We start from the raw sequence: 15,012 nt of genomic DNA, 5'->3' as shown, positions 1-15,012 counted from the left end.
TTTGTTTTTCCTACTACTAATGTCAATGGTTAGATGGTCTTCAAAATGTCCTCCTGTGTTTAACAGAAAAAAAATCTAACTGGTTGGAATGAGTCGAGAGTAAGTAAATGATGGCATTTTGTGTGTTTTTGTGTTTGTGTGTCTATTATTTAATGAATATGCCTCCATGAACAGTATTGATAACACAGGTGTAAGGGGTGTCCATTTAGTCCATTGGTTTCCATTGGTTTCATGTGTAAACAAGGACTAGATGTGTGTGTTTGACTATTGCGTTTATGGTTTTCTCACATGATGCAGCATTCTAAGGTAAATAGAAGTTAAATTTCGAAAATAAAAAAAGCGGGGTCTCAAAAAGAGTTGTGGAAATTAAAATAATTTGAAATTTGTTAATAATATTTGTAAATATTTATGAATAATATTAATAATTACAAAGAATCAGCAAGTAGATTATTTTTAAATCCACTCCTATAATCTTATTCAACAGCTGAAAGACACTTGTAGATCTTTTTTATTCCACTGCACTCTCATGGTTTTAATAAACAAAGCAGGCTTTGTGTGAATGCCAGTCTGTTTGCATGAGAAAACGTAACTATTTTTGTATTGGTTAAAAAATGGTGAATTCATACAAATTCAAATGATTTCAGTCATCAGAAAATTTTTCGCTTCAATTCTTCAGCGCCAAAGCAACGGTGAAGAGAGAGAGCAGCCGCTTATACCTGTCAGTGGGTGCACATGGTGTCCAAATAGCATAAAAGTATGTTTTCTATTCCTTATTTCAGCTCACTTTTTATTTTACTTTAATCTTTTAAAAAGAAACAGTGTCAAACATACACCCAGTTTCCAGCCTTCGCCGCTGAGACTGCAGCTCTGCACAAGACTTTTGGCCAGCGGAGAAATTGAAATGGTTGTGCCTAACTGAGTCTGGTTTCTCACAAGGTTTTTTTTTTTCCTTCACTTTCGCCAATTGGTGAAGTTTTTTTTTCCCTCTCCGTTGCCTTTAGCATGCATGGTTTGGGATCGGTAGTGCTACACATCGATGGATTTGCTCTTAAGTGTTTAGGCCCTCAGTAGTGATTATTAAACCACACTGAACTGAGCTGAACCGCACTTAAACACTAAATGCTAAACTACACTGTTCCAGTTTACTATGATCTTCTATGTGAAGCTGCTTTGACACAATCTACCCTGTAAAAGCGCTATACAAATAAAGGTGAATTGAATTGAATCATGAGAAGTTGTTAAATGTAAAAAAAATCTAATTTGTGTTATTATTCAATTGTTGAGAGCCAAAGATGTAATCAGAAGTATATTTATGCATTAAAGTTCCGTAAAGTAGAACTCATTTGTCAGTTATTTACAACCGTTATAATTTCTGTGAATGTTATGGTTCTTTCTAAAGTGACAAAAAAATGAAAGGTCCCGTGAAGTGTTTTGAAATGTGGATTTTTATTTTCAATGTTTGACGTAATCTCAATCGAAACACGAAGAGAGGGTGGGACATAATGTAGCCCCTCCCCTTTATATAAAAACAGCCAATAGCATTTTGTTTTATCACCGCTCTACTAGTGAGAGCAATGGGCTCTATGCACAGCTAAAGTTTTAAAGCCATCAAAAACTTCCGGTGAAAGCTTAATGTGGCTATTTTCAATTTTACAAGGTTGTTTTTACAGCATCGATGTTGTAATGTAATTACAATAAGTTCAGTTAAATAGACTTAAGCATACATTTAGTTGTTCAAGCGTACACCGAGATGAAAGACAGTTGTGACCACTAGTGCCAGGCCAGCGCAGAAACTCCATTGAAAATACTGGAGTAAAAAAAGTTCACAATATAAAGCAAGAAATATGTTTAGTGTTTTGGCTGAATTATTTGAGAAAGAATTCAATAATATACAGTAGCACTCTAATTTAGCACTTTTTAAAGAAAATGAACCCAGTGCTGCCTTGCAAACACTTGTGACTTGCTTTTAATATGATGTGGACTTCAATGAGGACACAATCGCACATGATGTGTGTGTGTGTGTGTGTGTGTGCTTGTAATGGTCACTGGGAGGAAAGAACTCTGGGGAATTTCTTACAGAGTGAAAAGCCATGTCTTCCAGCCGTGCTAATGAGGGGAAGGGTGCCGTCAGTGTTAATACACTACAGAAGGTCAACCCACACAGATGCAAACACATTCTCCATGGCTCCAACTAACAGTACAGCTAAAAGACCTGTGGGAGAACTGTCACTAAATGAACATCCTGACGACATGGCATATCAATCAGAGCAAGAGAGATGGCGGAGGAATCTGTGTGTGTGTGTGAGAGAGAGGAAGAGACAGCGAGACAGAGTGAAATGCAGTAGAACATTCTGTATTGACATCTTCCTTATATCTATTGATTCCCCATTATGTTACAAACAAACCCAAGCTGACATTTTGTCACTGGCAATCATCTTAACACCAGGTCTCACCCCGATCCATAAACACACTTTCTCCCACATTCACTCACACAAACACCATGTTCAGCTGCCAAAAAATGTATATATATGTAGAGTTTCTCACTTTTAAAACCACCTAAAGAGCTCATTCTTTGCCATAAAAGTGAAATTATTAAACATTTACACTTGAGCCTTGTAAAAGTCCTCATTTGAGATGAAAATTTCAGACAGCATTTAGAGGTTTTAGCATCTGAACCCTTCATATATACACTACCGGTCAGAAGTTTGGGGTCAGTAGGATTTTAAAATATTTTAAAACAAGCTTATCCTGCTCACCCAGACTGCATTTATTTAATCAAAAATACAGTACAAATTGTAATCCCTTTTTTATCAGTGGAATGAACCGCCAACTATTTCAGCATATCTTTTATGAAACGGATGCCCTTCCAGCCACAACGCAGTACTGGGATACACGCATGCACTCATTCACACCCGCACTCATACACCACGGCCAATTTAGTTTATTTATTTCACCTACACCACATGTCTTTGACTGCGAGGGGAACCCACACGAACATGGGGAGAACATGCAAACTCCACACAGAAATGCCAATTGGTATGCTGGGACTCAAACCAGTGTATTTCTTGCTGTGAGGCGACAGTGCTAACTACTGAGCCATCTTGCTGCCCACATGAACATTCGATTTCAGCTGGAACTGGAGTTATTTTATTCATAAAATTGCAAGTGAATTGTTATAAAACATGCTAAAAACAGTAAAAGATAGTCGTCTACAGTATTATTAAATGCAATTGCCTTAATAAATTCAGATTTTTAGTGACTGTTATTATAAAGTAGTGACTATTTGAAGTGGATCAAAACCTGCTATCAAATTTGTTGTAAAATTATGGAACACAATTTTTTTTTTCGTGGGACAATTTTAAAAAACATTTCTGATCCATTTTAACATCCACACAACCGGTCAAAAGTTTTGGGTCAGTTTTTTTTCTTTTTTTTGTAAAAAATATTTGTCTGTTCATCAAGGCAGCAATTAATAATGTAAAAAAAAAAGTTAAATATTTAATAAAATGTTAAATAATTGCTTTCTTATTGCATGTAGTTTTAAAATATTACTCAAGTCATTATTGCTTTTATTACTATTACCATTATTAATAATAATTATAGTAATAATTACAATAATAATAATTAATATTAGCGTGATTTCTGAAGGATCATGTGACTCTGAAGACTGGAGTGATGAAGCTGAAAGTTCATCTTTAAAATCCCTGGAATAAAGAATTAAATAAATTATAAACTACTTTTGAACAGTTATTTTTAGTGCATTAACATTTCACAATTTTACACAATTAGCATAAAAATGATTAACCCTAAAGTGAAATCTTTTTGAAATATTTACCAATTGCAGTTTCACAGTGGGATTCTTTTCCACAGTATTTCCTACAATGTTATTTTTCTTCAATTCAAAGTCTCTTTTTTAATTTTGCCATAATAAAAGCAGCTTTTAGATTTTAATATTTAAACTAAGATTTTTTTTTTTCGATTGGCTACATAACGAACAACTGTTATGCAGTAACTTGCCTAATTGACCTAACTTGCGTATAGTTAGCAGAACAACATAGCTAAGTCTTTAAATTGCACTTTAAGCTGAATATTAGTAACTTGCTACTTAAATACAGAATAATATAATGCAGTCACCAACGCAAAGACAAAATAAGTAAGTTATCAAACTGTTGCTTAAAAATATAATGACAAAACATTCTCTTGGTTAAGCAACAATTGGGAAATATTTTTGAAATAATTTCAATTTCTATGAAAAGTTCTAATAATTTTGACTTCATCTGTATACATATGGATATTGACAGGGATCAGAAATGTTTTTCAAAATTGTCCTAAGAAATGAATGAGTGTTCAATAGTTTTACGACAAATTTGATCCACTTCAAATGTTGACTACTGTATATAAACAGTCACTGGATACCTGCATTTAATAAGGCAATTGCATTTAATAATACTGTAGACGATTGTCTTTTAGTGTGTGTTTTTTGCATGTTTATAACAATTCACTTGCATTTTATGAATCAACAATGACTCCAGTTTCAGCTAAAATGTTTTTCAGTGTTAAAACAAATTACATTTTTATGTGGGTGGCACAGTGATTAGCACTGTCGTCCCACAGGAAGAAGGTGGCTCCGTTGGCATTTCTGTGTGGAGTTTGCATGTTCTCCACGTGTTTATGTGGGTTTCCTACGGGTACTCCGATTCCTTCAACAGTCCATGACATGCGGTATAGATGAATTGAAAAACCAAATTGGCCATAGTGTACAAGTGCATGTGAGAATGGGTGCATGGGTGTTTCCCAGTATTCGGTTGTGGCTGCTGCATAAAGCACATGCTGGTGGTTCATTTCGCTGTGGCAAACCCTGATAAAAAAGGAACTAAGCTGAAGGAAAATAAATGAATGAATAAATGTTGAACTACCCCTTTAAATATACACAGTTATTATTTTTTTGCGGTTGATATGCTAATATAGGAGATAACAGAATGATTTTCTTTTGTTTCATATGCCACCGCATCAGATTATTGCTCATCTTTTGCCTCTTTTTCTCGCTCCGTCAATATACTCTCATCCTCCAGGACCTGCCTGCTACTGTAATACACATAAAACTTTAATGGAGCTGTTAATGGCAATAATTCCCGAGACCACTTACAAGAATAGGTCTTGATTATCTCTATCTCTACCTCTCTTCATGTCTATATCCGCCATGTAATGGGAATATGGTGTAATGGCTGCATATATTAGTAAATAGTTAAATAGGTTCTGCTCTCTCTAATGGTGATTAAACGGGTTTGATGAGATATGCATATTTCTGTTCATTGTTATGGCTTTTGACAGAATTAAATAAATGAGCCTGCTCTCAGATTGGGCTTAAGTTCAGTTCACTGCTGAATTTGTGTTTCCGGTAATCAAAAAAATTTGATATAACAAACAGAATCTGTGAATTTGAAGTTTTTCAATCCAATTTGCCTGTGAAACCTTTGTCAGATATCTTAAAATCAAAGTTTACAGCTTTGCTTTTCATTCATAACTAATGAGCGAGACAACTACGTACATACAAGCTGAATCTAGAGCTCAAGATCACCTCTCCCGCTCAAACTCGGTTTTCCATACACATTCCCATTTTTCACTGTCATCTGCACCTACTTTCCTTTAGTGGTCCACAGCTTTTTCTTTTTTCTGCCTTCTTTTTTTTATCTTCTTTTGACACTCGCTATTTTTCAGTGAAAGGGGCATGAAACTCCTCCTCCTCTCCCCTGGCCCTGTTAATCTCTGAGGGGAAGAGGCTCATTATCCTTCCTCTTAACCATTCTGTATCATTCTTCAGACTCAAAGCCAAAGAAAACCTGTAAGACTCTGAGGCACGCAAATGGAGAAGTGGTAAAAATCAAACAGATAGAGAACAATGCAAGCCCACTAATCAGTGTAGGTAAAAGGAGTCAGTCTAATTAATAACAATTCATCCTGAATGCATTTTTGCTATATTTAAAAAAAACGGACAAACAAAACAATAAGCATAAGCTTGGTTTTCAAGCTGATAAAAAGAAAAAAAAATCCAGATGCACAAATTGTTTATGAGTATTTTCATTGTAGATTTTAATTACATTAATATTTAAAAGAAATGTTAAATTTCTAATAAAGAAAAATAATTTGTATCTTGTATCCTGTAACTTTTTTTTAAATAAACATTTTGCAAAAAAATAATAATAAATAAAACTATTTGTAAAAGTACATTAGGCATTCTAAAGATTTCAGTTAATCTGTCAATAGATATGAGCTTAAAATACATGAAAAAATACCTATAAAAATTCTGTTTACAGACTTACATGAAGAATACCATCTCACAGCAAAAAAGACATCAATTTCTCCATGTTCAAACCATATTAGGCTAATAGAAAACACATCGTGCGTAATCTGAAATGCGCAGATAATAAATTCCACATACTGCATATTTTTATTGTGTTCTCAGTGGACTGCCACATGTCCAGTTAACATATGATCAGCTTGCTTATGCAGTTATGCCTCTTCAATTCAGACAACACCCATCTCCTCCTACTCCACCCCCGCCCTCCTTCTCCATCCGCGCTTCCTTCTGTTTTCATCTTCATGTGCCTCCGAACAACCGGCAACTTTCCGCAATGGAAATAATAGCGGAAAGAGTCGTCCGTTTGTGTTCGGTCGTCTTTAATCGCCAATGACGATGTAAATATCACATTATAGGTCCACCATGTGCATAATCAGTAATTAAAAACGCTCACAGCCTGTACAAAACACGTGCGTCTGTCTACCTGCCTACTATTCCTCAGCCTACATCTATATTTTTAGGACAAACATGCGAGGTTTAAATAGCATAAATGCTGGTTTCTCTGTTCTCTGTAGCTGCTCTGATTCTCTCCTCTCTCCCCTCGATCCGCCGGCCCCGGAATCGATCCTGCGGAGATCGATAAGTTGGCATGAATATTCCCAGCTCACCGCGAGTTTAGTTCGGGGGAGACGGAGGCAGAGGCAGAGGCGAGAGGAGGAGACGGACGGAGACGGAGCCCTGTAAGAACTGAGCCTAACCTGACGGAAATTTATACAGAAAACAACCCCGAACTGAGCCGCTTTTAACAGTGCAGGTACTGCTGTAAACAAACTTGAAGGTTGGACTAAACCTAAATGTTGGAAAGGGCGGCAATGCCAGCGCGCGACACATGACAGAAAACGCCAAATGTGGATGCTTCATTCCCGCGGTGGAAACAGGGATAAGGATGATGAGGGCGATGGAGATGGGATGCTTTGCCGGATTTGGAAATAAATGAAATAATAGGTGAATGTTGTGGAAGAAAGCCTTACCGGAGTGTGAGCGGAGAGCCAGCGGGGACTTGAGACGCCAGGCGTGGAGGTCGGAGGCAGTTCTCGGCAAGACAAACGGCACCGGCAAAGGAACAAACATGATCCGTCTTTTTGTCTGGTTCTTTTCAGATGTTCTGTTTGCTGTTGATTTGAGTTTTTCTTTGCAATTTGAGCAGTTGTGGCTTTTTCGCACTTGGCTAAATCATTTGGTTTCGTCGGTGGTTCAGGGGTTTCTGACACAAACAGGTTATTCACTAAATAGCGCAGTTACATTTTATAAAAACCACTTATTCTTTTGTAGTACTTTGGATCAACATGCATAGATACGCAGACGCGACTGTGTTTTCCCAGCGCGCGCGCACACACAGGCGGATAGACGGATTGAAACAAGACAAACGCTGGTTATTCCACTGATACTTTCACGTTTGTCTGTTTGTTTTGGTATTAAGCTACAGTATTTGGTATATCTGCTTGTCGAACATATAGGTATCTGTCACTCAAAGGCATGTATTTACCATGTTTGCGAGCGTATATAACTGCATATCTCGGTTCTCAACTATAGTGTTATTTCTGTCCTTGTCGATACTGAACACTGTATATGTTCAGCTGGCCTGCTTCTCTTCTTGCTCGCAGTCGCTTTAACTTTGGTTGTCTGCTTGTGAAATAAACTGACGATTCTACATTTGTTCTAACAATGAAATAAAACACACGTATACTGTATAACGTATAAAAGACAGCTGATATATTGTTATTACTTGGATATGGGGTGCATTTTTGGTGAATTTATTTGGTCTAGCTCTTCTAGCTTTCTTCCTTGTTCTAGCAGCTACAGGCTACACATTCATTTGCACAAAGTCATTAAACGTGGTTAAAAGCGTCTGCTTGTTTTTGCTCGTTTAAATGAAATAGCTATAGAAAAATAAGGCAACTCAACGTGTTCGCCGGATTCGCCCCTCCTCCCACGCACCTTGTCACACGCCAGTAATTAAAACGCAATCAATCGATACATGACTAAATAAGGCAAACAAATAAATAAAGCACGAAAACATCAGGGGGAAAAGAGCTCGTTACGTCGCTGGTTTTTAAGATCACTTGCCTATATTTCCGTCCATCCGCCTGCGTGTTTTGCTCTGTCTGCCTGTTCCCGTTATTTGGGAACCCCAATAGCTTATTCGTGCACGCTCTCCTCCCATACGCTCGCGCGCTCTGATTCCACGCTGCCCGCAACATTGAAGCGCGAGCGGAGCCGTTACAACTCTCACATCACCAGCACCCCACCCCCACCCTCTCTCTCTCTCTCTCTCTCTCTCTCTCTCTCTCTCTCTCTCTCTCTCTCTCTCTCTCTCTCTCTCTCTCTCTCTCTCTCTCTCTCTCCTGTACCCCAGTGAAAGGTAAAATCACACACTGATACGGACATCTCTGTCAAACTACACGGATTCACCAAGTATAGATTAAAAGGGCAATAGCTAAACTACATACACACATTTTTCACATTAAGCTACTGGTTAATATACTTTCAATAAATGCTTGCCATACTATAACACCCAAAAATGAAAATTCTGCCCAAGCGTGAATGCATGTTCTTGTTTAGCAAAACATGATTATATTTTAGGTTGGGGTTCTGTATTTGGTTTGAAACAAGTGATGCCCAAATTATTGGTCAGTGAACTTTTAATCAACTCTTTAACTGTCTATAACAGCACATAATGCCTCTATAAACTATTTTAATAATATTTTTGATTCAATTAATAACCTTTATGGTTAATGGAGCCTTTTTTGTTCCTTAAAAGATATTTTGTGGACAAAAGGTTCTTTGGATTATTAAAATGTTCTTCAAAGTAGGAAAGAAAATGTTCTTTTAAAACTCATTTTGTGAAATCCAAAATGGTTCTTCCATGGCAACACTACCGAACCCCCCTTTCAGAACCTCCATTTGTTGAGTGCAAAAGTAGATAATATTAAATGTTAGTCTCAGTGCAAAAACGTGTTTCTTTAATGTATTTAATTTTAACTTTTTACTATATAAGCAACGTTTGCAAATGTGCAGTTGTGGACATTGCTTAGATTTTCCTTATATCTAAATACTAAAGCCACAAGCTATTATTTAGAGTTCTAGAAACTCTGATGCTGGATTGTTCTGCTTATTATTCACTCTGAAGAAATGCTTTATTGCAATTATTGGTTGCATGAAGAATCTTGTAAAACCTTTAATTTGCACAAAAGGACGAGTCTACAGTATAGAACAGGGGTGTCAAACTCAATTCCTGGAGGGCCGAAGCCCTGCACAGTCCAACCCTGCTCCAACACACCTACCTGTAAGTTTCAAACAATCCTGAAGGACTCAATTAGTTTGATCAGGTGTGTTTAATTAGGGTTGGAACTAAACTGTGCACGCTGCGGCCCTTTTGGAACTGAGTTTGACACCTGTGGTATAGACCATTTCAATGTGGTCACGTCATTGGCCCATGAACATTTCCTGCTTGTCATCAAACTATTTCATAACTGTTACAAGAGGCAATTCAATCTTCATGTTAAAACAGCTATCATACGTTTATTTATCAATATGTGGCTCTTTTTGAATTCATAAAAGCTATTAAAAATGTAAAATAGGAAATACGTTTGGACCATTGATTATTTACATCCCTCAAAATGGTCTACACTTTAAAAAAATAATAGTTTCTAAATATTGAAAAATATTCTTAATATGGAAGAACCATTTTTAGTTTACAAAAGAAGCTTTTACTGAAATCTCCACCTATTCTTAATGTTAAGAACATTTTCATAAACTAAAGAACCATTTAATGGATTGCAAATATTTTAAGGATCCTTTATTATTATGATTGTTGGCATCAATGAAAATCCATCAAAATGATTAGTGGAGTTAACTCAAAAATAATAAAATGAGCAACCTTTTACTTGACCTCGGGTGGCTCCAAACTATTATGATCATTATTGATTTTCTTTTTTTGGTTGAACAACATGAAAGCAGGTATTTTGAAGAATGTTGGAAACTTGAAGTTTCAAAAACAAATAAGTCAATGGCTACTGGTTTGCAACATTAATTGAAATATCTTAGGTGTATAACAAAAGAAGGACTCAAACTGGTTTGAATCATGTAAAGGATAAGTAAATAAAAAATGTAATTTTTCTGGCAGCTAACTCTCTGCAAATCTCACATTGTCGCCCACTGAAGCTGAGCAGGGCTGTGCCTGATCAGTACCTGGATGGGAGACCACATGGAAAAGCTAGGTTGCTGCTGGAAGTGGTGTTAGTGAGACCAGCAGGAGACGCCCAACCTGTGGCCTGTGTGGGTCCCAATGCCCCAGTATAATGATGGGGACTCTATACTGCTCAGTGAGCGATGTCTTTCGGATGAGACGTTAAACTGAGGTCCTGACTCTCGTTGGTCGTTAAAAATCCCAGGATGTCCTTTGAAAAGGACTAGGGGTTTAACCTCAGCATTCTGGCCAAATTTGCCCACTGGCATCTGTCTATGACCACCCCCCCCCCCCCCCCCCCTCCGTTCAGTCTGGTACAATATGGCTGCTGTCGTGTCATCCAGGTGGATGCTGCACACTGGTGGTGGATGAGGAGATTCCCCCCAAAAATGTGTAAAGCTCTTTGAGTGTCTAGAAAACCACTATATAAATGTAAGGAATTATTATTATCATTATTATTACTATTATTATTATTATTATTGGATGAACTACTACTTTAAATTGAAAATATGCAGAAATTAACAACCATATATTGGTTCTAGGCATTAGATTCCCTAAATAAGTATCACAGACTGTTTATTTGCCGGTAAGCATTGTTAATCTAAGTAAAATGTAGAAGAACAGAAGCAAAACTATGATTTTTAAGACCGTTTCTCAACTCTACATGGAGAACCCCAAGAGCACACATTCAAACTGTGCCAAACAGCAACACGTTCATCAGCTCATCAATACACAGGCCTAAAATATGTGTTTCAAATTCTAGCAGAAACATTAAAAAAAATGTACACTACTGAGGGGTGTCTAGGAACGGGTATAGGAAATGCTGTGCTGAAAATCTCGACATGCCAGCAAACCTCCCGGGGGCCTTAATCAGCGAGCGCTCACCGCTTCTCTCTCCTACCGCCAATTCATCACGCCCTGTCAATTACAAACCATGCTGCGGCGCACTTACACACAAGATTATTGTCAATATAGATTTTTAAATAGAAAAATCTATACGCTAAACACTCCGATCGATAGTAGTAAATCGATTCCACTAGGCAGCAAAACTCTCTGTGAGCTCAGGCTCAGAAGTCTTGGCAGTGACCGATGTTGAGCCTATATATTTACATTTTTACGTCTGTGTCATTTTATTGTATTAATAAAACTACCATTTGCTTTGCGGTTATAGATAATGTGTTATATTTGTTTTGTTTTTTTGTTTTTTTTTTGGGGGGGGAGGGGGGGGGTATCTGTCTGCAACAAAATACATTTGATCCTTGTTTTGTTCGAAAGAAGGATGTGTTTTATTGTCCCTGTCCTTCTCTTGCATCTCACTATTGACAGATGACATCCACAGGTCAAGTGAAAGAGATGAAAAGAAGTGACCGGTTGTCCCTCGCGCACCCCCTCGACGTGCTGAGGTAACGGGGCGCTCGGGCCCCTCCCTCCGCTACTTCTTTCAGACAAAAGCAATTATTTCTTGTAGAATATAGTGTGGTTGTGCGCATCTAAGAGAAGGAAAGAGGGACTGGAGGGAAAGAGAGAGTGCGAAATTGAGGGAAAGGAAAATAAGATGGTGTTGGAAGGATAGGGAGCTAACACCTCTTTCCTAGCGGTGTTCACTGCTTCCGCTCAGAGCCATTGTTTATGTGGCTTCCCGGAGTAACAGGAAAGTAGTTTCTCATTCACATACACATTTAAAGGTGTTCATTTAAACATGAATTGAAAGAAATCGATCATCATTTACTCAATCTCATGTCATTCAGAACACAAATGAAGATATTTTCAATCAATGAAAGGTTTATGTCCCTCCATTAAAAATCTATGTAACAAAACTCTAAAGCTTCAAAATGTTTGTAAAGAGATCAAAATTAAATTTCCAAATCAATCAAACTGTTGACGTAAAGTCTTCTAAAGAGACATTATCTCTTCAAATTATGAACATAATTCATTTTTTATAGGACTTTAAACAGTGTAGAAACAAGATAGCAATTAATACTAATGTAGTTCACTGGTTTTTATCAAGCGGCAACCTCCTGCTCTCCCTCAGGAAGCCAATACGGAAGTAACTAAAACTGCAATTCATCCGAAATTCCGCTAGTCCTGGCCTCTCCTGGCTCCAAAACAGAGCAAATTTCAATTGAGCCCACTGTTAGAATGGCCAACTTTACAGCAGAAAAAAAGGTGTTTACAGCCTGGTACAAAAAAAGATTTTGGTTAATACAGGTAATATTACCCTTCATGACAACTGTGAGGGGGGTGAATTTTTTCATAACTTATCCGTTTCCTTTATATTAAGTTATATTAAGTTTGCATAATTAAGGGAGTGGCCACTTGAGTGACAGCTAGGTCTCGCTGGTCGCCGTCACGTCACCTCAGCTGAATCCTGCAGATTAGCCACTGAACTCGGCATATTTATCGTATTTCTGTGTTGTTTTATGTGGCTTTACACAGTCAACTGCCTTTTGGACTTGTTTCCCACAATTATTAGATGGCATGGCATGCTGAGGGCACTTAATTGTGCTCACAAACCAGTCACGTGGCCTCCGTTTCCCATGTGAGTAAAGTTATATGCTTATATACCATCTCTGTACATGTATTTGTTTTATTTAAGATCATTTATCGTTTATATTTATATTTAGAGCTGTAATGCATTCCAGAATCTGTCAGATTGATTAGCTGTAGGCTCTAGAACAGTCATCTGAAGCGTTGTCATACAGTTGTCATGCTGGATTTCATTAATAGTCTTACATTTACTAACACAGACTATATCTAAAGTGTTTGGAAGTAATTCGCGTTTTCCTCCTGTTGAAAAACGTCATAAGAACAATGTTTAGTGGCTCAATGTATTACAGCAGTGTTTTTAAAAGTCTAAACACTTTATTGATATAGTATACAACCACGCACAAGTGGTCAGAATACAAACGAGTCACAGGTGATAAAGTATAAAGCGTTTCTCCCAAAGTAAAGTGTGTCTGAACCAGGTCCAAGCTAAATGCTAGCAGGTGTCTGTAGCTCCGCTCACTCTCCGCCTTTTTGCCCTTGTTTGGTATCCCGCCGTGGGTGTGATGACGCGTGACCAAAATGGCGACGGTTGGCCGCGCCTACTTGTGGCTTCTTTTTTTTTTTTTTTTTTTTTTTTTTTTATTGACCTCAATAACAAACATACAAAATTCAACAATTTACACAAAAGAACACAATGACAATAACAGATCAGGATAAACAATATAAACTTTAAAAAAATAAATAAAAAAAGAAACAAAAGGGAGAAAAAATAAATAAATAAATAAAATTAAACATATACATAACACAAATACAGCAAGAGGAAAGGAGGACTTATGTATCCGTGCTGTTTCCAAAATATTTATCATAGAGAACTAAAAATCTATCACTTTTCTTATTATTAACTAATCTAAGAGATTTAATAAAAACATCAATTTCTATTAAATAATGTGAAAAAGAAGGCTGCGAACAGGAGAATTTTTGTTTATGTATAAAATATTTTACTTGTGGCTTCTTTTGCGCTCTTCAGAAACCTATGGGTGACGTCACGGAAACTACGTCCATATATTTTACAGTCTATGGTTTTTATGCAAACACAAATGTATCATGTGACATGTAAGAATGTAACTCATTGGTTCTCTCGATTTAAGCAAGCACGCTGAGCTTCCATGACTAATTATGAATGCTTTGAGCATTGTTTGCTGATCAGCATTTGATAACCAAAAGCCTAAATTATAAATAAATTAACCATGTTTTTTAGAAGACTTATGCTCTATTTAAACTCCTAAATTTAAATATATTTGTTATTTAATATCTAAACATAGGTTTCATTTAAAAAAAGAAATATTTCATTTCACAAGATGAACACATTTCCTATGTTTGGAGACTAAAGTGAGTAAAATGATGACAGAACACTCATCCTGGGCTGAACCAACTCTGTGTTCAGCATGTGGATGTTCACAAATTAATGACAGTAAACCTGATACACTTAAAGGCACAGTATGTCATTTTCATAGGTAGAGGGAGCATATTCACAACAAACAAAAATATAGTATGATGATGTTGCGAGTGTGGAACCATGGGAGTTGCTATCTTCACTACATCTGACTGGACTCCTGTAGAAATCATGTTCATTGATGAGCTAAAGTATTAATTCATTCATTCATTTTCTTTATTAATCTTGGGTCGCCACAGCGGAATGAACTGCCAACTTATCAAGCATATGTTTTATGCAGCGGTTGCCCTTTCATTCACACACATACACTATGGACAATTTAGCTTACCCAATTCACCTGTACCGCATGTCTTTGGAATTGTGGGCGAAACCGGAGCACCCGGAGGAAACCACGCGAATGCAGGGAGAACATGCAAACTCCACACAGAAACACCAACTGACCCAGTCGGAGCTTGAATTAGCGACCTTCTTGCTGTGAGGCGACAGCACTACCTACTGCATTGCTCCTGAAGTAAAGTATTCAAA

At 37.2% G+C, this 15,012-nt stretch overlaps 1 protein-coding gene across 38 annotated transcripts in view; it reads right to left on the bottom strand.

The window, feature by feature from the left end:
• pou2f2b (POU class 2 homeobox 2b) overlaps window positions 1-15,012 on the bottom strand; it is a 138,609-nt gene that overhangs the window by 75,335 nt on the left and 48,262 nt on the right. For 20 of the 38 annotated variants that reach the window (XM_087285834.1, XM_087285838.1, XM_087285856.1 and 17 more), the window contains exon 1: window positions 7,330-8,560. The exons of 17 other annotated variants lie outside the window; for them this stretch is intronic. In XM_087285834.1, coding sequence (XP_087141960.1) covers window positions 7,330-7,429 — 100 coding nt within the window. In that variant the 5' untranslated portion in view covers window positions 7,430-8,560. Of the gene's footprint in view, window positions 1-7,329; window positions 8,561-15,012 lie in introns of those variants that run through there. One more of the 38 variants, NM_001423213.2, reaches the window with a different exon arrangement.

The sequence above is a fragment of the Danio rerio genome, chromosome 16 (assembly GCF_052040795.2).
Source record: "Danio rerio strain M-AB ecotype USA chromosome 16, GRCz13ab, whole genome shotgun sequence".
Classification (NCBI taxonomy): Eukaryota; Metazoa; Chordata; class Actinopteri; order Cypriniformes; family Danionidae; genus Danio; species Danio rerio.
This window is presented reverse-complemented; position numbering and strand designations above follow the sequence as displayed.